The sequence below is a fragment of the Heptranchias perlo genome, chromosome 19 (genome assembly GCF_035084215.1).
Source record: "Heptranchias perlo isolate sHepPer1 chromosome 19, sHepPer1.hap1, whole genome shotgun sequence".
NCBI classification, from domain to species: domain Eukaryota; kingdom Metazoa; phylum Chordata; class Chondrichthyes; order Hexanchiformes; family Hexanchidae; genus Heptranchias; species Heptranchias perlo.
In genome coordinates this window covers 51,390,461-51,414,741 of record NC_090343.1, presented here as the reverse complement: position 1 = coordinate 51,414,741, position 24,281 = coordinate 51,390,461, and the positions used below count along the sequence as shown (strand labels likewise).

At 49.4% G+C, this 24,281-nt stretch overlaps 1 protein-coding gene across 5 annotated transcripts in view; it reads left to right on the top strand.

Annotated features, from left to right (window-relative positions):
* The window catches only part of pcif1 (phosphorylated CTD interacting factor 1), a 144,725-nt gene extending 121,225 nt beyond the window's left edge, over nt 1-23,500 (top strand). For 4 of the 5 annotated variants that reach the window (XM_068000744.1, XM_068000743.1, XM_068000742.1 and 1 more), the window contains exons 14-16: nt 2,910-3,003; nt 16,833-17,008; nt 18,177-23,500. In XM_068000744.1, coding sequence (XP_067856845.1) covers nt 2,910-3,003; nt 16,833-17,008; nt 18,177-18,402 — 496 coding nt within the window. In that variant the 3' untranslated portion in view covers nt 18,403-23,500. Of the gene's footprint in view, nt 1-2,909; nt 3,004-16,832; nt 17,009-18,176 lie in introns of those variants that run through there. The other variant, XM_068000745.1, reaches the window with a different exon arrangement.
* Nucleotides 23,501-24,281: the final 781 nt, after the last annotated feature.

Here is a 24,281-nt window from a genome sequence, read left to right as displayed (position 1 = left end):
GAGGGAGGGTTATACACGGTGAGAGCGGGTTATACACGGTGAGAGCGGGTTATACACGGTGAGGGAGGGTTATACACGGTGAGGGAGGGTTATACACGGTGAGGGAGGGTTATACACGGTGAGGGAGGGTTATACACGATGAGGGAGGGTTATACACGGTGAGCGAGGGTTATACACGGTGAGCGAGGGTTATACACGGTGAGAGCGGGTTGTACACGGTGAGGGAGGGTTATACACGGTGAGAGCGGGTTATACACGGTGAGGGAGGGTTATACACGGTGAGGGAGGGTTATACACGGTGAGGGAGGGTTTTCCACGGTGAGAGCGGGTTATACACGGTGAGAGCGGGTTATACACGGTGAGGGAGGGTTATACACGGTGAGAGCGGGTTATACACGGTGAGGGAGGGTTATACACGGTGAGAGCGGGTTATACACGGTGAGGGAGGGTTATACACGGTGAGGGAGGGTTATACACGGTGAGGGAGGGTTATACACGGTGAGAGCGGGTTATACACGGTGAGGGAGGGTTATACACAGTGAGAGAGGGTAAACACTGAGTCGTTTTACATGATGAGAGAGGGTTTTGCACAGTGGGAGAGGGTTTTGCACAGTGGGAGAGGGTGGTGAGAGTTGGTTATACACGGTGAGGGAGGGACCTACAGAGTGAGGGAGGGTAAACACAGGGAGAGAGGTTTTACACAGCGAGGGAGGGTATTACAGAGCGAGGGAGGGTTTTACGCGGCGAGAGAGGGTTTTATAGATTGAGGGAGGGTTTTACGCGGCGAGAGAGGGTTTTATAGATTGAGGGAGGGTTTTACGCGGCGAGTGAGGGTAAACACTGAGATGGCTCACACGGTCAGAGAGGGTTTTTGCGCAGTGAAAGAGGGTTTTACACAGCGAGAAAGGGTAAACACTGAGATGGCTCACACGGTCAGAGAGGGCTTTATGCAGTGAGGGAGAGTATTACAGAGCGGGGGAGGGATTTCACGGCAAGAGAGGGTTTTATAGATTGAGAGAGGTTTTACACAGTGAGAGAGGGTTTTACAGATTGAGAGAGGGTTTCACGCGGCGGGAGAGGTTTTTACGTAGGGAGGGGTTTTACGCAGAGAGCTGGTTTTAAAACGTGAGACAGAGTTTTACACAGTGAGAGAGGGTAAACACTGGTACAGTTTACACGGTCAGAGAGGGGGTTTTGCGCAGTGCGAGAGGGTTTTACAGAGCGAGGGAGCGTTTTACGCAGTCAGCTGGCTTTAAAAAACGAGAAAATTTTACACAAAGAGTGGATTTTACACGATGAGAGGGGGTTTACACAGTGAGAGAGGGTTTTACACAGAGAGACAGGGTTTACACATTGGCAGAGATGTTTTCACGGTGAGAGAGTGTTTTACACGGTGAGAGAGGGTTTTACTCGGTGAGAGAAGGATTAACTCGTTGAGAGAGGGTTTTGCACGTTGAGAGAGCATTTTACAAGGTGAGGGAAGGTTTACACGGTGAGGGAGGGTTTACACAATGAGAGGGTTTTATGCAGTCAGTTGGTTTTAAAAAGTGAGACAGTTTTACACAATGGGAGAGGGTAAACAGTGAGACAGTTCACATGGTCACGGTGGGTTTTACACAGTGAGAGAGATCTTTACGTGGCAAGAGAGGGTTTTACACAGCGAGCAAGTGTTTACACAGTGCGAGAGGGTTTTATACAGTCAGCTGGTTTTAAAAAGTGGGACAGTTTTACACAGTGAGAGAGGGAAAACGGTGAGACGGTTTACACGATCAGAGTGGGTTTTACACAGTGAGAGAGGGTTTTACCCAGTGAGTGAGGGTTTTACGCAGTTAGTTGGTTTTACAGAGTGAGAGATGGTTTACACAGTGCGAGAGGGTTTTACACAGTCAGCTGGTGAGAGAGGGTTTTCCCCGTTGAGAGAGGGTTTTCCCATGGTGAGAGAGGGTTTTCCCATGGTGAGAGAGGGTTTTCCCATGGTGAGAGAGGGTTTTCCCATGGTGAGAGAGGGTTTTCCCATGGTGAGAGAGGGTTTTCCCATGGTGAGAGAGGGTTTTCCCCGGTGAGAGAGGGTTTTCCCATGGTGAGAGAGGGTTTTCCCCGGTGAGAGAGGGTTTTCCCCGGTGAGAGAGGGTTTTCCCCGGTGAGAGAGGGTTTTCCCCGGTGAGAGAGGGTTTTCCCATGGTGAGAGAGGGTTTTCCCATGGTGAGAGAGGGTTTTCCCATGGTGAGAGAGGGTTTTCCCCGGTGAGAGAGGGTTTTCCCCGGTGAGAGAGGGTTTTCCCCGGTGAGAGAGGGTTTTCCCATGGTGAGAGAGGGTTTTCCCATGGTGAGAGAGGGTTTTCCCATGGTGAGAGAGGGTTTTCCCATGGTGAGAGAGGGTTTTCCCCGGTGAGAGAGGGTTTTCCCCGGTGAGAGAGGGTTTTCCCCGGTGAGAGAGGGTTTTCCCCGGTGAGAGAGGGTTTTCCCCGGTGAGAAGTGGTTTACACAGAGAGAGGGTTTTACACAATGAAAGCGGGCTTACACAGTCAGCCGGTTTTAAAAAGTGAGACAGAGTTTTACAGTGAGAGAGTATAAACTGTGAGATGGTTTACACGGTCAGAGGGTTTTACGCAGTGAGAGAGGGTTTTAGACATTGAGAGAGGGCTTTACAGAGTGTGAGAGAGGGTGATGCTCAGCTCCCTTGGTCTGTATTGTGGCCAATATGTGGATCCATCGGTTTGTTCTGTGAATAACTGTTGGATCATTGTGTTAGCTGCGGATGAGGGTTGTATTGTGCTTTGGGTAAGTGTCCTGTGATTGTACCACAGTGCGAGGGGCCATGTGCTGTGTGTGTTGTGCCTTTTGTGTACACCTGTCTGTAGAGCTGATGCTGAACAGTGTGAAAGCTGCTGCTTGTTTTCTCCTTTACAGCTCATTCTTGACTTTCTCACCAGTCAGCGGCTCCTTTGAAGCAAACCCTCCGTTTGGTGAAGAGCTGATGGACAGTATGGTCACACACATGGAGGTGAGGGTCTGAGGTGTTAGCCTGCATTGTCAAAATAGACCGGGTACAGGACATGGATTGTATCAATGCACAGTTAAAGTGTTTTGTTTAAAGGAACAAGAACTTTAAGGTAGTGAGGTATATGGTCACAGATCTGATAACATCACTGGGCAAAATTAATGATTTCTATTTGGAGACAGGATTATGATGAGGAGAATATTATTTCCCTGATTCTCATTGTGAAACCTTGCCTTTGGTCAGGTTTTATCGTACAATGTAATGATGTTATCAACTTAGGATGAGAACAGCCGTCAGGCTCGTACGCAGTTGCCCCACTTCTTACTGGACTCTTAGACCAATTACTGATTGAGGAAACCTCTATCAAAAACCCCTCTCCAGCTCCTGTAAGGCAATCAGGCAAGCCCCAGGAGGCCCCAGCCTCTTGGTTGTTACCCCAATATCTTGCCTTCCTTCTGCTGTGATCTCGTAGCTTTCCAGAAATGTGCCTAACACGTTCTTGAAGGAGTTAGTCCTCACTACCTCTCCAGAATGCTGTTCCACAGGGAGACCACACTCGGAGAAAAATAAAACTTCTCACATCCAACCTCACTTCCTGATTCCTCGATATAAATGGTGTCCCAAGTTCTGCCCAACCCAACAGCCACATGTATGTTATTCATGCCCTAAGTAATTTTGAAGAGTTGAATCAGAACCCCTCCAAGTGAATCGATACCCAAGGCACGTAGTCGATCTCCATAGCTCAGTATACTTAGGCTGGAAATCATCTTTGTTGCCATTCTCTGTACCATGTCAAAAGCCAAGATATCCTGCTTGAGGTAGGAGGGTGTGGGGGCCACTGTACTTGAATCGCTAGGGAGCTATCAGTGACCACTCCAAATCTTTATCCCTTTCTTGGCACCTTTAACCTACATCCACCCATTTTGTACACTATACTTGAATTCTGTGTGCATGACTGCACACTTATCTAAATTGAAGGACATGATGGAAAGAGACTATTCAGCATCCCTCAGGCAACATTTTATTTTACTATAGTGTTTTGTTCTAATATAGGAGGTCTGCAAAATGGCATCTATATTTTCATATAAACATTAAAAGTGTATGGCTACCATCAGCATGCACTAACCAGTGACGTGTTGTAATGGTGATCGTACCACTTCTGATGTGGATAAATGGGGAATTACATGACATGACTGATGTGAGAGGAGTCCTGGGTCATTGGGTGTGCTGGGCATGGGGCCAGATGTTGCACATTGCTTCTGCAGTCCCCAAGACTTACTTATTTGAGATAGAGACTGGATTCTTAATAAGAAAAAGTCTATCTTTCAGTGTTGAGTGCTTTGGGAAGTTAGGAGTAGACAGGCTGAGCACTAGTCAGTGTCCCTGGATCACCAGAGACTAAATCACCTTGTCTTCATTTAAAATCACAAGAGTTTCCAAGTCTCAAAGAAGTGGGAAACTGTTGTTTTATTTTTATTTTATCTGTCCCGGCACACAATGGTCAGGTAGGAAACGTTAGCTGCAACAATTACTGTTAATTCTGTGAATGCATTTTGAATATAGGAACAGGAGGAGGCCATTCAGCCCTTCGAGCCTGTTCAACCTTCAATTTAGATCATCTTAACTCCATCTACCCGCCTTGGTTCCGTAACCCTTAATACCCTTGCCTAACAAAAATCTATCAATCTCAGTCTTGAAAGTTTCAATTGACCACCAGTTTTTGGGGGAAGAGAGTTCCAGATTTCCACTACCCTTCGTGTGAAGAAGTGCTTCCTGACATCACCCCTGAAAGGCCTAGCTCTAATTTTAAGGTTACGCCCCCTTGTTCTGGACTACTATAGTTATATTTAACCATATTCCAGCCACCATGGCACCACAGAGCAGATGGTGCAATGCAGCAACCTCAGCACTGAGCTTCGTGCGAGGACAGTAGCGGCTCCGTCCACCCAACTTTCCGTTATTGAAAAATAATTAATTTCCCTGCATCACAACAGTGACTACACTTCAGAAGTATTTGGATGGCTGTGAAGCGATTTGGGACGTCCTGAGGTGGTGAAAGGCGCTGTATAAATGCAAGTTCTTTCCTTCCCTTTAATGGGTGGAAAGTGGGACTGTCCATGAAGCCGGCTGTTAATTCCCTCAGGCGATATTCAGATTAGAGCTCTCTGCGCTAGGTGTAAAACCTGCCCTGCCTCCACCTCAACCCTCCCCACGTGTCAGTCTAATCATCCGCATGTGGAGTGTAAACGGGTCATTTCTCACTTCAATTTCCCCACCGTGGCACATAGTGGAATCCCTGGGTGGGTCCAACCATTTAAATTAATCATAGGAAAATTGTGCACAGCAGGAGCCCGAATTGCCGTTATGTGCTCCTGGCGGGTGAGGTTTCCTTCCCCCTGGAAGTGTGAGGTCAGAGGATTACCCCGATGAAGCCGGGAGGATGAAGAAGAATCTTAGCTGTATAGATAGTGAGCTAGCCAGGAGCCTCGTTCAAGTCCTTGTAAATAGAAAAGGCTAAGAACTATAAAATGTGAGCAATAGAAAAGCTCATCAACCAAGTCAGGGGCTTGTGTGAGTTTATACCTCACACAAACCATGTGAGACCCATGGTTCCCCTCAGCTCCTGCTTCATTCAGTGTTGCAGCTCAGTTGTTTGTCTCCCATCACTGGCAACACTTCAGTTCTGTTGCTACACACAGGTGCGATCCCAACATTCCTCCTTCAGTGCAAATCAGGAGAGCGACTCTTTATTCATGACTAATGACCCGCTGATGGAATCACAAGAATTGTTAGCACGGTGTTAATTATTTGAAATAACAACCTATCTGCCACTTTTTCTTTAATGGCACGAATGATGTCACCCTCAAGTTATTCAAATCCATTTAAAAATCTTCCACCATTCACTCACGTTGAGTCAACATTGGAAATTTATCTTTGAATAAATTGTTTACCTGAAACAGAAATACTGATGTAACCTGCTCCACCCTTTCGAGCCTCACTCCCCGATAGAATGAGACAGTAGATACTTCCCACCTCATCACTGCTCACAGTGTGGGGGCTTCACCGTTTCCAGAGCAAACCCTGCTTTTTAATGATCAAGGTTTTTTAGCTCCATTTTGTCAAGCCTTAACTTGGAAAGCAAGTATGAGATTGGAGGGGATCAGTATTGGCCCCTCTTCCCCACCCCCCCACATTTCCTAATATTTACTTTGATTGATTTAAGCAGTTAGTTTCACACCCCGCACCCTCTTAGCAGCATCCCAAACTATAGAAGCACTCACCCCATCCATGATATTCCATCATGATCTTCTATGTTTGTTTCACTAACTGGATTCTGTACGTGTAACCCATTCAATTCCCAAACCTGCCCAGCCCTTTAAGCAACAAGAGATTAGAATCAGATCTAACCCACAGCATTTGTAAGAGCAAGAAAGAAATACAGAAAGTCTCAGTTGCTAGATGGCACAGTCCATATATCTACCAATCCTATCTCCACTATCAAGGCAGTTAAAACCTCAGATCTGTCAGCACGTGTAGGCACACAATCTGACCTGTCATCTGAGACTGCATTCCAGTCCCCACCCCTCGTTACTGTGATAAGCCTAACAAGACCATAAAATCATATACCAACACCATATCCACAAAGTCATATACCAAATCAATAACTATAAATTATATATCCATACCGTATAATTATAAAAAAATTCTAAACTACAAAATTATATATCAATATCAGAACCATCGATTGATATACCAATACAATAACGTCCAAATCATAGGCCAGTACCATAATAGCAAAATGATATACCGAAACCATAAATGATATACCAAAACCTGTATACTAAATACCAAACCTGTAAAGTCATGTACCAACACCAGAACCATTAAATCATAGACCAATCAAACATTCCAAACACTGACACTTGATTGACTACATACTGGTCTGCCAGAGGGATGTTAAGATCGCATGAGACATGAGAGGAGCCAAGTGTTGGACGGACCACACGCATCCAAGCAAACTTGATCTCCAGACAGCTCCATTTTAAGGCCCACAAGGTGAAAAACTCTTTACCAGATTAAATATCACCAAACTTAAAGCAGCAGGAGTAGAAGATCAGCTCCATGAAACTCTGGAAGATCATCTCAGCACTGTCAATACAGCTTCTGGCAACATCGAAATGGACTAGAAAAACTTCAGTAATGCCTCATACTCTAGCGCCAGTAAGACCTTAGGGCCAAAAACCAGAAAACACCTAGACTGGTTAATGTGAATGACATTAGGATCAATGAATTGCTCTGTGAGAAATACATCCTTCACCAAACATAGTTGAAAGACTTGTCATCAACCTCAAAGTAAGCTGCATATAACAATAAGCACAGCAAAATTCAAACAAAGCCGAGAGCCAGGCAGGAAAAGCGGTGGAGTGACAAAGCTGAGGAAATTCAGATGTATGCCGACACGCATGAGGCACTATGAACCATCTACGGTTCCCTGTCTGGAGGCACCACTCCCCTAAAGAGTGTTGATGGCTCCACGTTGTTGAATGACGAGATCCAAATCCTGAAAGATGGGCTAACCATTTTAAGAATCTACTAATGTGGAAGTCCCGCGTAGAAAATGAGATCATAGCTCAACTACCTGAAAGTCCAATTGTGGTGTCTCTTGCTGAAGAACCTTCATTGCCTGAGACCATTAAGGCTACCAAGTCTCTCTCCAGTAGCAAGGCACCAGATTCCGATGTTATACTTGCTGAGATATATTAAACTGGAGGACACCAGCAGATGTGGCGAAAATAAATTATCCTGCAAGGGTATAGAGATTATCCGTCTATTCAGACGCAAGGGCAGTGGATATGTGTGCGACAATCATAGAGGAATTTCCCTACATGTCTTCACAGGAAAAATCCTTGCTAGGACGATCCTAAATCGTTACATCGAGCATATAGCTGAGAAATTCTTGCCTGACAGCCAGTGTGGATTCAGAAAAGGCAGAGGTACTACTGATATGGCCTTTACTGCCAGACAACTTTAGGAAAAGTGGACCTTTACTGCGTCTTTATGGATCTCACAAAGGCCTTCGATACAGTCAGTAGAGAGAGCCTCTGAAAACTACTGGCCAAAGTTGGCTGTCCCGAAAAGTTTATCCAGATGATCCGCCAGTTCCATGATGGCCAGAGTCATGGAAGGTGAGGAAGTGTCCAACCCCTTCCCCGTCTCCAGTGGAGTCAAACAGGGCTGTGTTGTAGCTCCCACCATGTTTAGCACCTTGTTTGCTTCTATGTTTATTTACACCTTCAGGCACTTGGATAAAGGAGTGTCTGTTCGCTTCAGGACGATTGACAAATTGTACAATCTCTGCCGCCTGCAATCTGAAACTCAGACCTCTGAAGAACGTGTTCAGGAGCTCTTGTCTGCTGATGACTGTGCCCTTGTTGCCCACACAGAAGAGGACATCCAAGTAGTCATGGACCATTTCTCAGATGCTTGTGTGAAATTTGTCCTCACAATCAGTCTGAAGAAGATGGAAGTTGTATAGCAGCCAGCCCCTGGAAAACCTTATGTGCCACCCAATATTACCATGGAAGAGCACACACTGTCTGCAATGGATAGGTTCACCAGCTAGGAAACATCATGTCATATGATGCACTCCTAGATGATGAAGTGAACCACATATTTTTTAAAGCCAGTAGTGCATTTGGAAGGCTCCATGTCAGGTTATGGGATGAAAGGGGCATTAAACTGGCAACAAAACTTAAGGTCTACAAGGCAATAGTTATAACATCCTTACTGTTTGTGTGTGATAGCTGGCCCACTTACAGTCTCCACATCAGAAAACTCAATCACTTCCATCTAGGCTGCCTCAGAAAGATCATGAAAATGGTGGCAGAAGATTCTGGAGCCTGAGGTCCTCAAGAGCAAATATGCCAGGCATAGAGGCAATGATGGTAAAGGCACAGCTAAGGTGGGTCCAAATGCCTGTTACTAGACTACCCAAGAAGGTTTTCTTCAGTGAGCTTGAAGCCTGGTAATTGCTCTCGTGGAGGTCCATTCAAAACATACAAGGATTGCCTAAAGACCGATCTAAAGTAACGTGCCATGGGAGCATGATACTTGTAACAAGAAACAGTGGCAAAAGATGATTGACAATGGCACAACAAAGCTTGAAGCAAGTCGTATCCAGCTAGCTGAAGAAAAGAGAGCCCAAAGGAAATCAAGGAAAGATCAGCCCCAATTTTCAACAGGAAAAGAAATGGTGTGTAATTTGGATTTTTTTAAGGGGTCCTGGATCTTCTTCAGGAAGATGCTGTGAGAACAATATTCTTCATAGTGCAGCAGTGATCGGGCTTTATTCCTGGTTGGGTATGGAGAAAGGCCAGCTGTACACATACAGTCATCACACTGATAGTCCCCTGAAGATCAAAAGCTGACTCAGCTCATCCACTAAGACATTCCTTACTAAAAGCAAGATCGCTACTGTTCCCTTGTACATAATCTCCAATAATTTTTCTCCACCTCTCTCTCCTCCTTTAAGATATTTCTTAAAATCTATCTCTTTGACCAAGCTTTTGGTCACCTGTCCTAATATCTCCTTACGTGGCTCGGTGTCAAATTTTGTTTGATAATCGCTCCTGTGAAGCGCCTTGGGACGTTTTACTATGTTAAAGGTGCTATATAAATGCAAGTTGTTATTGTTGTTGTTTTATTATCCCACCATCGAAGTGGGTGGAGCCACAACAATAAACATAGGAGGCCAGAAGTTCCTGGGGAATCCTTGAGGGGATGGATCTGGAGCAGAGCAGAACTTCTGCCCAACCAGTGCCTACTGATCCAGTCCCTGATTCCATCTAAAAGCCCAACCACCCATGTTGTTCTGACAAACCTGTGGTACCTTTATCAGCAGGGGGAGGACTTTCTCTGCAGAGCCTTGTCACAGCATGCTGGGGCTCTGCAATTGGTTGCTGCAGGGCAAGCAGCATTTGAAAAAGTGTTGAAGATTCACTGCTGCGCTGCACGCCTGCTTCATGCAGACATACAATGTGTCGATTGCAACTGAGGCGGAACTGGTGGAATTCAGTCTATGTCACATTATCCTGCCGGCCCTACCTCTTCCTAAGACATCAGGGAAGGTTGGGGGGTGGAGATTGGGGGAGTTTGGAGGCTGGGCGGGTGGAGATTGTTGGGGGGTGGAGATTGGGGGGGGGGGTTGGAGGCTGGGTGGGTGGAGATTGTTGGGGGGTGGAGATTGGGGAATGGAGGTTGGGGGAGTGGGGAATGGAGGTTGGGGGGAGTGGGGAATGGAGGCTGGGGGGAGTGGGGAATGGAGGTTGGGGGGAGTGGGGGATGGAGGTTGGGGGGAGTGGGGGGTGGGGGATGGCGATTGGGGAGATTGGGGGATGGTGATTGGGGGGAGTGGGGGATGGTGATTGGGGGGAGTGGGGGATGGCGATTGGGGGGAGTGGGGGGTGGGGGTGGGGGAAAGGCGATTGGGGGGAGTGGGGGGTGGGGAATGGCGATTGGGGGGAGTGGGGGATGGTGATTGGGGGGAGTGGAGGTTGGAGATTGGGGGGAATGGAGGCTGGAGATTGGGGGGAATGGAGATTGGGGGGGTGGAGATTGGGGGGAGTGGAGATTGGGGGGTGGCGATTGGGGGGAGTGGGGGTGGAGATTGGGGGAGGATGGATTAGGGGGAATGGAGGCTGGGGGATGGAGATTGGGGGGAATGGAGGCTGGAGGATGGAGATTAGGGGGGAATGGAGGCTGGGGGATGGAGATTGGGGGGAATGGAGGCTGGAGGGTGGAGATTGGGGGGAATGGAGGCTGGGGGTGGAGATTGGGGGGGAATGGAGGCTGGGGGATGGAGATTGGGGGGAATGGAGGCTGGGGGATGGAGATTGGGGGGGAATGGAGGCTGGGGGATGGAGATTGGGCGAGAATGGAGGCTTGGGGTGGAGATTGGGCGAGAATGGAGGCTTGGGTGGAGATTGGGGGGAGTGGAGGCTGGGAGTGGAGATTGGGGGGAGTGGAGGTTGGGGGGAGTGGCGGTTGGGGGGAGTGGAGATTGGGGGTTGGCGATTGGGGGGAGTGGGGGGTGGAGATTGGGGGAGGATGGAGATTGGGGGGAATGGAGGCTGGGGGATGGAGATTGGGGGGGAATGGAGGCTGGAGGGTGGAGATTGGGGGGAATGGAGGCTGGGGGTGGAGATTGGGGGGGAATGGAGGCTGGGGGATGGAGATGGGGGGGTGGAGATTGGGCCAGAATGGAGGCTTGGGGTGGAGATTGGGGGGAATGGAGGCTGGGGGTGGAGATTGGGGGAGGATGGAGGCTTGGGGGATGGAGATTGGGGGGTGGAGATTGGGGGGAATGGAGGCTGGGGGTGGAGATTGGGGGGAATGGAGGCTGGGAGTGGAGGTTGGGGGGGGTGGAGGTTGGGGGGAGTGGAGATTGGGGGGTGGCGATTGGGGGGAGTGGGGGTGGAGATTGGGGGAGGATGGAGGCTTGGGGTGGAGATTGGGGGGGAATGGAGGGTGGAGATTGGGGGGAATGGAGGCTGGGGGTGGAGATTGGGGGGGAATGGAGGCTGGGGGTTGGAGATTGGGGGGGTGGAGATTGGGCGAGAATGGAGGCTGGGGGTGGAGATTGGGCGAGAATGGAGGCTTGGGGTGGAGATTGGGCGAGAATGGAGGCTTGGGTGGAGATTGGGGGGAGTGGAGGCTGGGAGTGGAGATTGGGGGGAGTGGAGGTTGGGGGGAGTGGCGGTTGGGGGGAGTGGAGATTGGGGGTTGGCGATTGGGGGGAGTGGGGGGTGGAGATTGGGGGAGGATGGAGATTGGGGGGAATGGAGGCTGGGGGATGGAGATTGGGGGGGAATGGAGGCTGGAGGGTGGAGATTGGGGGGAATGGAGGCTGGGGGTGGAGATTGGGGGGGATGGAGATGGGGGGGAATGGAGGCTGGGGGATGGAGATGGGGGGGTGGAGATTGGGCCAGAATGGAGGCTTGGGGTGGAGATTGGGGGGAATGGAGGCTGGGGGTGGAGATTGGGGGAGGATGGAGGCTTGGGGGATGGAGATTGGGGGGTGGAGATTGGGGGGAATGGAGGCTGGGGTGGAGATTGGGGGGAATGGAGGCTGGGAGTGGAGGTTGGGGGGGGGTGGAGGTTGGGGGGAGTGGAGATTGGGGGGTGGCGATTGGGGGGAGTGGGGGTGGAGATTGGGGGAGGATGGAGGCTTGGGGTGGAGATTGGGGGGGAATGGAGGCTGGAGGGTGGAGATTGGGGGGAATGGAGGCTGGGGGTGGAGATTGGGGGGGAATGGAGGCTGGGGGTTGGAGATTGGGGGGGAATGGAGATTGGGGGGGAATGAAGGCTGGGGGATGGAGATTGGGGGGGAATGGAGGCTTGGGGTGGAGATTGGGGGGCTGGAGATTGGGCGAGAATGGAGGCTTGGGGTGGAGATTGGGGGGAATGGAGGCTGGGGGTGGAGATTGGGGGAGGATGGAGGCTTGGGGGATGGAGATTGGGGGGTGGAGATTGGGGGGAATGGAGGCTGGGGGTGGAGATTGGGGGGAATGGAGGCTGGGGGTGGAGATTGGGGGGGAATGGATGCTGGGGGATGGAGATTTGGGGGGGTGGAGATTGGGGGGGAATGGAGGCTGGGGGGTGGAGATTGGGCGAGAATGGAGGCTTGGGGTAGAGATTGGGGGGGAATGGAGGATGGGGGTGGAGATTAGGGGAGGATGGAGGCTGGGGGATGGAGATTGGGGGGGAATGGAGGCTGGAGGTGGAGATTGGGGGGAATGGAGGCTGGGGGTGGAGATTGGGGGAGTGGAGGTTGGGGGGTGGGGGTTGTGGGGCGGGAGGAATGGAGGGTGGAGCTTGGGGGGCGGGTGGAGGTTGGGGGGTTGGCAGATTTTTAGAATGCCAAAAAAAGAGGCAGAGAGATGCAGAACCTGTATTGCCCCGAATTCCAGCCTGTCACCTGCTTCGGGAGTTGAAGTGAGAGTCTAATAGTAAGCCCCATAAGAGTGGTATCGATGGACAGTAAATAATTGTGAGTTGTCATTGAGCTTGACTGCCCCTGTTAGAGTCTTTTGCATGTTTTCTTAAATTTCTGATATTTCCCCCTTTTTTTAGCACTTAAAAATGGAACCCGAAAAGCTCGGGTTATTAAGTTGGCCATAAAAACTGATTTTTAACGATCCTTAGCTATACACGTATACCTGAAAAATAATTTTCTCTTCAGGAATGGTCCAAGTGAAGTGGTGTGGGAGGGAGCAATGCAAACTACGCCCTTCTCTTGCCCCGATTTTGTTTACCTTTCTTCCTCTAGTTCTGGTGTATCTTTTCTTCCCTGAGAACTACTTCACTCTGTTTTCAGGTCTTCACAAAACTTCTTTAACTTGTTTTCTTTTAACTATTGCCAACCTTCTGGTCAGCTCCTCGTCCTGCTGCTGTGACCTTGCCTCTTTCACTCCCTTCCTCCATCCTTTCAGCACACTGCAATTAACAGTCTATTCTGCTTGTCCTACACTCACTCGCTATATCCTCAGCTGCCCCTCTGCATTGCTTTTACTCGTCCAAGAACTCTTCCAAAAATTTAACGGCCAGGAATTTCCTGGCAGCTGCTTCCGCTCGGCCATGTGACTCCGCTGGAAATGCGATGTAATCTCCCCGTTTATGCGCCTTCTCCCAGCAAAGTTACGGCAAATCCGGGAAAATTCCCGAACAGAGTTTAGCCAGTTAGCTGTTGAGCTGCACAGACCAGGAAGGTCCCGGGATTCAGCCCAGTCCGTGATGAATTTAGTTGGCCTCAGCTAGGGCAGAGGTAGGGGAGCTGCAATTTCAATTCCCTTAGCTAGACAGGAGGCTTGACTCCTGACCCTGCCCTGGCTCTCCGTGTCCAAGGATTGGCCATTTGAGCTGTCAATCAAACTGGCCACCACCCTCCAAGGTGTGGGCGGACTGGCATTGCCCCCCACTGGGCTCATGTGAATGAATCCATTGCACCATATTATGTGTGAATGTTCACTGGAATGTTTTAAAGAATCCCCATTGCCTCAAGTTGTCGTGGTATGCAAGCACAACACATTTCCAGCTAGTTCATCAGGATCTAATCCCCATTCCCAAAGGTTTGTGTGTTGAATTCAACTTAATAGCAACATCTTGAGATAAATTACCGGAAATTCCTTGTTAAATAGTCAACAATCTTGAAAAGTGACAAGTTGGGTGTAGCAGCAGAGGCATTGGGTACAAATCAAAATGGAGTGTTTTGTTGCTGCGGAAGGTGTAGGCCAGACCCCTTGTAGATACAGTACCGAATCACAGCAAAGGTAGTCCTGTTCTAGAGACAGGACAGAGGAACAGACGAACAGACATTATTCCACAGGTGAGGAATTGAAGTTATGAGGAGAGGTTATGGAAAGTGGGCTTGTTCCTTGGGAAAAGACGAGACTATGAGATGATATATTGGAAGTTTTCAAATTGTTTACTGTGGCAAAGGATTCAAATACCAAGGGCTACAGATAAAAGATAGCAGTAAGACGAGCTGACAGGTTGCACTGTTATAGAGTAATAGAAGATGGACCTTGTCACCAGGGAATGGCATTCAAGTAGATGGTGAGAAGGTGGGTAGGTGGGATTGAGGGATACGGTGAGAAGGTGGGATTGAGGGATACAGTGAGAAGGTAGGATTGGGGGATACAGTGAGAAGGTGGGTAGGTGGGATTGAGGGATACAGTGAGAAGGTAGGATTGAGAGATACGGTGAGAAGGTAGGATTGAGGGATACAGTGAGAAGGTAGGATTGGGGGATACAGTGAAAAGGTGGGTAGGTGGGATTGAGGGATACAGTGAGAAGGTAGGATTGAGAGATACGGTGAGAAGGTGGGTAGGTGGGATTGAGGGATACGGTGAGAAGGTGGGATTGAGAGATACGGTGAGAAGGTGGGTAGGTGGGATTGAGGGATACGGTGAGAAGGTCGGTAGGTGGGATTGAGAGATACAGTGAGAAGGTGGGTAGGTGGGATTGAGGGATACGGTGAGAAGGTAGGATTGAGGGATACAGTGAGAAGGTAGGATTGAGGGATACAGTGAGAAGGTCGGTAGGTGGGATTGAGGGATACGGTGAGAAGGTCGGTAGGTGGGATTGAGGGATACGATGAGTAGGTGGGATTGAGGGATACGGTGAGAAGGTAGGATTGAGGGATACAGTGAGAAGGTGGGTAGGTGGGATTGAGGGATACAGTGAGAAGGTGGGATTGAGGGATACGGTGAGAAGGTGGGATTGAGAGATACGGTGAGAAGGTCGGTAGGTGGGATTGAGGGATACGGTGAGAAGGTAGGATTGAGGGATACGGTGAGAAGGTAGGATTGAGGGATACGGTGAGAAGGTCGGTAGGTGGGATTGAGGGATACGGTGAGTAGGTGGGATTGAGGGATACAGTGAGAAGGTCGGTAGGTGGGATTGAGGGATACAGTGAGAAGGTAGGATTGAGGGATACGGTGAGAAGGTCGGTAGGTGGGATTGAGGGATACGGTGAGAAGGTGGGTAGGTGGGATTGAGGGATACGGTGAGAAGGTGGGTAGGTGGGATTGAGGGATACGGTGAGAAGGTGGGTAGGTGGGATTGAGGGATACAGTGAGAAGGTCGGTAGGTGGGATTGAGGGATACAGTGAGAAGGTGGGTAGGTGGGATTGAGGGATACGGTGAGAAGGTGGGTAGGTGGGATTGAGGGATACGGTGAGAAGGTGGGTAGGTGGGATTGAGGGAGACTGTGAGTAGGTGGGATTGAGGGATACGGTGAGAAGGTGGGTAGGTGGGATTGAGGGATATGGAGAGAAGGTGGGTGGGTTGGATTGAGGGATATGGAGAGAAGGTGGGTAGGTGGGATTGAGAGATATGGAGAGAAGGTGGGTAGGTGGGATTGAGAGATACGGTGAGAAGGTGGGTAGGTGGGATTGAGGGATACGGTGAGAAGGTGGGTAGGTGGGATTGAGGGATACGGTGAGAAGGTGGGTAGGTGGGATTGAGGGATACGGTGAGAAGGTGGGTAGGTGGGATTGAGGGATACGGTGAGAAGGTGGGTAGGTGGGATTGAGGGATACGGTGAGAAGGTGGGTAGGTGGGATTGAGGGATATGGAGAGAAGGTGGGTAGGTGGGATTGAGAGATACGGTGAGAAGGTGGGTAGGTGGGATTGAGGGATACGGTGAGAAGGTGGGTAGGTGGGATTGAGGGATATGGAGAGAAGGTGGGTAGGTGGGATTGAGGGATATGGAGAGAAGGTGGGTAGGTGGGATTGAGGGATATGGAGAGAAGGTGGGTAGGTGGGATTGAGGGATATGGAGAGAAGGTGGGTAGGTGGGATTGAGAGATACGGTGAGAAGGTGGGTAGGTGGGATTGAGGGATACAGTGAGAAGGTGGGTAGGTGGGATTGAGGGATACGGTGAGAAGGTGGGTAGGTGGGATTGAGGGATACGGTGAGAAGGTGGGGAGGTGGGATTGAGGGATACGGTGAGAAGGTGGGTAGGTGGGATTGAGGGATACGGTGAGAAGGTGGGTAGGTGGGATTGAGGGAGACTGTGAGAAGGTGGGTAGGTGGGATTGAGGGATATGGAGAGAATGTGGGTAGGTGGGATTGAGGGATATGGAGAGAAGGTGGGTAGGTGGGATTGAGGGATACGGTGAGAAAGTGGGATTGAGGGATATGGAGAGAAGGTGGGTTAGAGGATGAGGTCATTGGGAACGGGACTAGCTTGTCCTGTTGCTAAATACTCTGAAGGTGAGTCACCTGTTACTCCCTGTTAACCTGTACTTGTTGATTTGTCTTCAAACAGAAGCTGTTGGGCAGCTCAAGCGAGCCACTTTCATTCATAGTGTTCGTCCCTGAATGGAGGAACCCTCCAACACCAGCCCTGGTCCGAATGGAGGAGAGCAAGTTTAAACGACACCAAATCCTGGCCCCAGCCTATGAACACGAGTACAGGAGCGGGGCACAGCATATCTGCAAAAAGTAAGATTGACAGCATCACGTGGGCCGGGATGGCTGACAGACTGAGTTGTGTGATGTGTGTGTGTTATTCACCAACTGTGTCTACCCATCATGGACTGAGAGTGGGGTCTGTGCATCCTTCTGGGTACTGAGGGTGGGGTTATGTACCAGACTGAGGTGGGGTGTGGGGCAGTTACATGGTGAGGGTGGGGTATGGAGCAGTCATGGGGTGAGGGTGGGGTATGGAGCAGACACACAGTGAGTGTGGGGTATGGGGCAGTTATGGGGTGAGGGTGGGGTATGGGGCAGACACAGAGTGAGGGTGGGGTATGGGGCAGTTATGGGGTGAGGGTGGGGTATGGAGCAGACACACAGTGAGGGTGGGGTATGGGGCAGTTATGGGGTGAGGGTGGGGTATGGGGCAGACACACAGTGAGGGTGGGGTATGGGGCAGTTATGGGGTGAGGGTGGGGTATGGGGCAGACACAGAGTGAGGGTGGGGTATGGGGCAGACACAGTGAGGGTGGGGTATGGGGCAGACACAGAGTGAGGGTGGGGTATGGGGCAGACACAGAGCATGGGTGGGTTTGGGGCAGACACAAAGTGAGGGTGGGTTTGGGGCAGACACAGAGTGAGGGTGGGTTTGGGGCAGACAGAGCGAGGGTGGGTTTGGAGCAGACACAGAGTGAGGGTGGGGTATGGGGCAGACACAGAGCGAGGGTGGGTTTGGGGCAGACACAAAGTGAGGGTGGGTTTGGGGCAGACACAGAGCGAGGGTGGGGTATGGGGCAGACACAGAGCGAGGGTAGGGTATGGGGCAGACACAGAGCGAGGGTGGGTTTGGGGCAGACACAGAGCGAGGGTGGGTTTGGGGCAGACACAGAGCGAGGGTGGGGTATGGGGCAGACACAAAGCGAGGGTGGGGTATGGGGCAGACACAGAGCGAGGGTGGGTTTGGGGCAGACACAGAGCGAGGGTGGGTTTGGGGCAGACACAGAGCGAGGGTGGGGTATGGGGCAGACACAGAGCGAGGGTGGGGTATGGGGCAGACACAGAGCGAGGGTGGGGTATGGAGCAGACACAGAGTGAGGGTGGGTAAGGAGCAGTTACGGGGGGTGGTAGCCCAGTGCAGAGAAGCTGTGCAGGTGGTTTGAGATGAATGGTCACACCCTGTTCTGTTTATTTGTAGGGAGGATATCTATTATAAAGCTGTGCACGCTACAGCTCTCATCTTCCTGCAAAATGATGCCGGCTTTGCAAAATGGGAGCCAGTGCAGGAGCGTGTCCAGGAACTACAGGCAGCCTATAAAATGACAGGAAAGTCATCGTCTTCTTCCTCGTCCTCCTCAGTGACAGCTGGTGATAAAGACCAGGAGCAGAGTCGGGACCAAAGCAGCAACAGCGAGCACCTTTAAACCGGGATTGGGGGTGTGTGCAAGATATGGGGAGCGAAGAGCAGTTCATACTGTGTGTGGTTTTAACAGACGGACTCGATACAAGCTGCAAAACCATTGTCATCACCAGCAAGAAATGTACATATGTACAGTGTCTTTCTAAACAGAACCAGCAAACTGGGTTCTTAATGTTTCTGTTTGTTGTTTTTATTTTTACCAAGGTGTTTAGGGGAGAGAAGCAGAATATGTCTGTGTAATATATTCTATGGAAATATTTCATAACAGAATACCGTGTCAGTTTTATCAGCTGTCTTATTATTTTTTTGAGATTATGCAATTCTGCCTAATATTTTTTTAAACGTTGCGAATAGTGGCTGCAGACATTGTTCATTTTAACGCAGTGAGTATAGGAATTTCTTTTCAATGCTGAGAATGAAGTGTAAGTGTACAAACTGATGGGTAGGAATTGATCAGTGTCTCTGTGAGAAGTGTTGCTTCTTGTTGACCTGTGTAGGCTGTATCTCCGAATTGTTCAAAGGCAGCTTCACACACCGAGTGTTCTAATGTGCACCATCCAGTGTACATTGACAGCCCTCGCATTTAACCCTTCACTGGCACAGGGGAGTTAGATGAACTCTTGAAGAATACAGGGAAGGAATGGAAATGGGATTAGAGCAGAGAGCTCTATCGTGGACCGTAGGCAGCATGGGCTCCTCCTGTGCTGAGGTCTCTCCGATCAGGATTGAGGAGACTGCCATCATGCACCTTGATTCCCATCTGTCTGATTGTTTGAATAATAAGGGCTCCCATCTGTGCAGCATCCTCTGGATACAGTGCATTCGATTCAACAAAACTTCAGGAAAATGGGAGCCCATGCCGCCGATGAACATTTAGAGATCATTATACAGTAACCAGAATTAAGTGCCATGCTCAGCTGGGTTGGCCAGCAAAGGGTTAAATACGGGGTTGCTCCACCTGGAAGAAGTGGTTTAACAAGATGAGACTGTATAGTGTAAGATATTTCGTACCCACGCATTGCCTGAACTACAGCCCCTGAACTACCTGGCCACCAGGGCTTTGGTTCTTGCCTTTTGCCATATCTTTGTAACATAAACCATCAAAGTAACAGGGCAGCGCTGAGCACCCTTAACCCTTAGCTCAGGTGAAACCACTCTATAGGTTTTAACCCCACCGATGATTGTGTGCAATGCTTCACACTGAGCTGCAGCCCAGGCTTTGACACACCTGAGACTCAACACACAGCCCTCAGAAAATAAGCTTAAACCTGGAGACCTGGCTGATATGTGCAGGGCCATAAAGCAATGTCTGACAGTCCCATTGTAACAGTGCACGGGATTACGTCGCCATTCCGTGGTCCTCTTGCAGGCTGGATAAGCTGCATCCTACTACAAAACTTTAAAACAGCTACTGTGCAAAGTGAAGGGCTGAGTGTGATTGGAATTATTGTTTGTTAATGTATGTGGCAAAAGAGAGCATCAGAGGATGTCTGAACAGGAGGTGACTATGCTAGAAAGAGATTCCTTATAATAATGATATATAGCATAGTTTATTCCCTAGTAACAGGGAACATCCCATCAGAACATGCATCTATTCTCTCAACTTAAACTGTGGCTCAGCCTGACACTGTCTCATCATTGCTTCGTGTGAGATTGTCCAATCACACTGTGGCTCACTGCCCCTTCACCCAAAGTGTTCTCTCACATGACCACAGCATAAATTTCACAAAGAAATCTTTTAGTCATTGTTCATTTATTAAATGTAGAAATTAATAAAATGTGTATTATATAAAATTACAGCCATTGTAATAATGAGGGATACAGTTTAGGGTTTTGACAACAAACTCCTTCAGCCTGGGTCTGAAGTGGGGAACACCCTTGAAATCCCTGGACCGTGTCATATCTTGTAGTACAACCCACACGGCTTGTATCCTGCGCTTACTCTCAATCTAATCAATCTCTCCCCATCCTCCACGTGGTACAGCTCTGTCTGAAGTGTCTCTGCTTCCAGTTGAGGCATCTCCCTGCCTGCCATTGCTTTTCAACCTGAAGGTAAATTTGCCAACAGATAGATGTATGTTCTCTGTTACTTTAACACGATATACCCCACAAAACCCTTTCCACTTTCCCTGCTTTCTTTCTATCTGTTTTTACAGATTTCTTCTCTGCCTTTCGTCTCTTCTGTTTATTTCTTCTTTCCATTGATTGCCTCTTTCCTTCCTTCAATGTCAGTAGCTCTTACTGCAGCCAGTGTAGCAGGCACCATTGGTCCGGCTTCCTGCACTCACCATCCAACCCACTCCACTCTTCTGCTGATGTTTGCACTCTACATCCATCACCATCCTTGGGATCACATACCCTCGGTGCTTACACTGCTGGTCCTCTCAGTACAGTGGCTGAATCGCTGTACCTTGTTCCCCTCCGTGCCCTTTAATGGAGTAATGAAATCTTGTTTGTTTCTTCATGTCTCTTACACTCCCACCACTTAAACTGTGGCTCAGTCTGACACTGTCTCATCATTGCTTAGTGTGAGATTGTCCAATCACACTGTGGCTCACTGCCCCTTCACCCACAGTGTTCTCTCACATGACCACAGCATAAATTTCACAAAGAAATCTTTTAGTCATTGTTCATTTATTAAATGTAGAAATTAATAAAATGTGTATTATATAAAATTACAGCCATTGTAATAATGAGGGACGCTTAGACCTTCTAAGCGTCATGATCTCCTCTGACCCTAAATGGAAGCCCCCATCACTAAAGCTGCCCCCAGGATGCCATATGCTGGTTTTACCCTTAGCAACTCCTCTCTATAAAGCCCAAATCCATCCAAAACTTCAATCCTGCCCCCAACCTGGGAAGGCTCTTTTAACCCCTCTCATGCATTACTGGACAGGGTACAAGAACAAGCCTGTGATGAGAAGCAGTTCCTCTCTCACCCCTTACCACTAACCGTGCTCATCTCTTTTGCTCGGTGCCTCTCTGAATTTTCTTTTGTTCCTTCGAAGGACACATCCTTCATCAGATATACTTTCCTCTTTCCTACATCCTGACTGCTGAAATCAATGCTCATCGTGCAGTCTCCTACTCTAACTCATTCTTTCCCAAGACCTCAAAACTGTAGATCTCACCCCCTGCCTCAGTCTTCCATGCATCCTACTACAATCTTTAGCTCTATAAAACCCAAACTTGGTATTGTCCAGTCAGTATTTGCTGATTTGCCTCCTCCCTTTCCCTCCAGCCTTGGTGGTGTTTGCACTATGGGTCTCAGTCTTTCACTGTGCTTTCTCATTATAAAATGTAAAAGATATGGCTAAATACCAGCATGGCGGTCCCTGGAGGTGCTCTCCCCAGTAACTAGGCTAACCTAGACCAGCACTGGCAGAGAAATAGCAGCACCTACTTCCGAGCACACTCACACCATAGAATACATTTTATATCGCTCAGCCTTCCCGTAGTGACCCTCTCTATCTTCTGTACCCCACTGCCTTGGCTCAGGGTGTGTTGGATGATCATTGCAGATTCCTCCTTGTATTGTGCACTTGCCAAGATCTTCACTTTGTGCAGACGTTGTTGTTATTTGGCTTCCAATTGTTTTTGGTTTGATTTGCAGAAATGAGCAAAGGATACAGCCACCCAGAACACTTTGGAAGTTCTGCTGACCATAACCTCGCACTGGTGGCACATCTCGCAATGTAGTTGTGTATTAGAAAATCGCACTTAATATTGAACATGCATTGAAAAAGGGCTTGTGCGGTCCCGAGGCTGAACAGAGCCTGTGCCGTGTTATCCAGTCCTGGAATCAGGCAGTGTTCACACTGATCGGGATCACTCAGTCCTGGAGTCAGGCAGAGTGTTCACACTGATTGGGATCACACGGTCCTGGAGTCAGGCAGAGTGTTCACACTGATCGGAATCACACGGTCCTGGAGTCAGGCAGAGTGTTCACACTGATCGGGATCACACGGTCCTGGAGTCAAGCAGAGTGTTCACACTGATCGGGATCACTCAGTCCTGGAGTCAGGCAGAGTGTGCACGGTGATCAGGATCACTCAGTCCTGGAGCCAGGCAGAATGTTCACACTGATCGGGATCACTCGGTCCTGGAGCCAGGCAGAATGTTCACACTGATCGGGATCACTCGGTCCTGGAGCCAGGCAGAGTGTTCACACTGATCGGGATCACTCGGTCCTGGAGTCAGGCAGAGTGTTCACACTGATCGGGATCACTCGGTCCTGGAGTCAGGCAGAGTGTTCACACTGATCGGGATCACTCGGTCCTGGAGTCAGGCAGAGTGTTCACACTGATCGGGATCACTCGGTCCTGGAGTCAGGCAGAGTGTTCACACTGATCGGGATCACACGGTCCTGGAGTCAGGCAGAATGTGCACGGTGATCGGGATCACTCGGTCCTGGAGTCAGGCAGAGTGTGCACGGTGATCGGGATCACTCGGTCCTGGAGTCAGGCAGAATGTGCACGGTGATCGGGATCACTCGGTCCTGGAGTCAGGCAGAGTGTGCACGGTGATTGGGATCACTCGGTCCTGGAGTCAGGCAGAGTGTGCACGGTGATCGGGATCACTCGGTCCTGGAGTCAGGCAGAGTGTGCACCATGAACATGCCACACAAACTCTCAATACGCCAGCACTCACTGTGTCAGTGGTTGTATTTCCGACTGTTCCTGTCTGTGAGATTCAGGCTGGTTGGTGGTGAAATCTCAGTTCACACTCTGGCCTCTCACCATATTTTATCTGTAGTTTTTTGTATTTATTTTGTTACTCTTTTTAAATCGTTGCATTTTAAGAAGCACACGTGTGCTGCCTAAATGGTAAAAACATTGATGGTGCTTTGTGGTCAGGTGTGGGATCGTATTGCGATAAGATCAGAGTGTGGAATCCTGGTAATGAACAGGGCATCTGTTTTCTGTTAACACTAGTGAACGTCATGTGAACTCTCATCTACTTTGTAAAGTCACGTCCAAATGGCCCAGTTGACCTCTTTTTCTAAGTAACACGTACAGATCAGATCCCAGTGTTGGTTTCAAACTCCTTGCTTACTGAAGGAAAATTTCAACACCAGAATTAAAAATATACTGAGATTAGAATTGTCCTCATTTCTTCGGATTTCAGTGTGAATGAAGATAACGCAGGCAAGATCCTCACTGGTATCAGACATATTAATGTGCGAGAAACACCACCGCCTTTTACAGTTAGAACCTGACAACTGCCAAAAACGGTCAGCTCTGGGTGTCATTCTGGACTGGAGTTCAGCTCTGGGTGTCATTCTGGACTGGAGTTCAGCTCTGGGTGTCGTTTTGGACTGGAGTTCAGCTCTGGGTGTCGTTTTGGACTGGAGTTCAGCTCTGGGTGTCGTTTTGGACTGGAGTTCAGCTCTGGGTGTCGTTTTGGACTGGAGTTCAGCTCTGGGTGTCGTTTTGGACTGGAGTTCAGCTCTGGGTGTCGTTTTGGACTGGAGTTCAGCTCTGGGTGTCGTTTTGGACTGGAGTTCAACTCTGGGTGTCATTCTGGACTGGAGTTCAGCCCTGGGTGTCATTCTGGACTGGAGTTCAGCTCTGTCAGCTTTGTGTAATTCATGCTGCAACAGCCATTAAAAGAGCACCATTTGGTCACTGATTGGCTGCTAACCTTTTACTGACTCTTTCTGCCTCAGGTGTGAGGCAGCAATGGAAAGTACAGCAGGAGGGAGCTCAATGGGCCTGGGTTTGTACTATCAGCCTGACCCACTATCGGCTCTGGGCAACCTTAGACAGCTAGAGTCCCCATTTCTGAAGCATTATCACTGAGACATCTGCAGACTCCCTTTGGGGAGGAGGATTGAAGGGAACAGGGACAAATCTGGCACCCAACCGTGGATCATGTACCAGA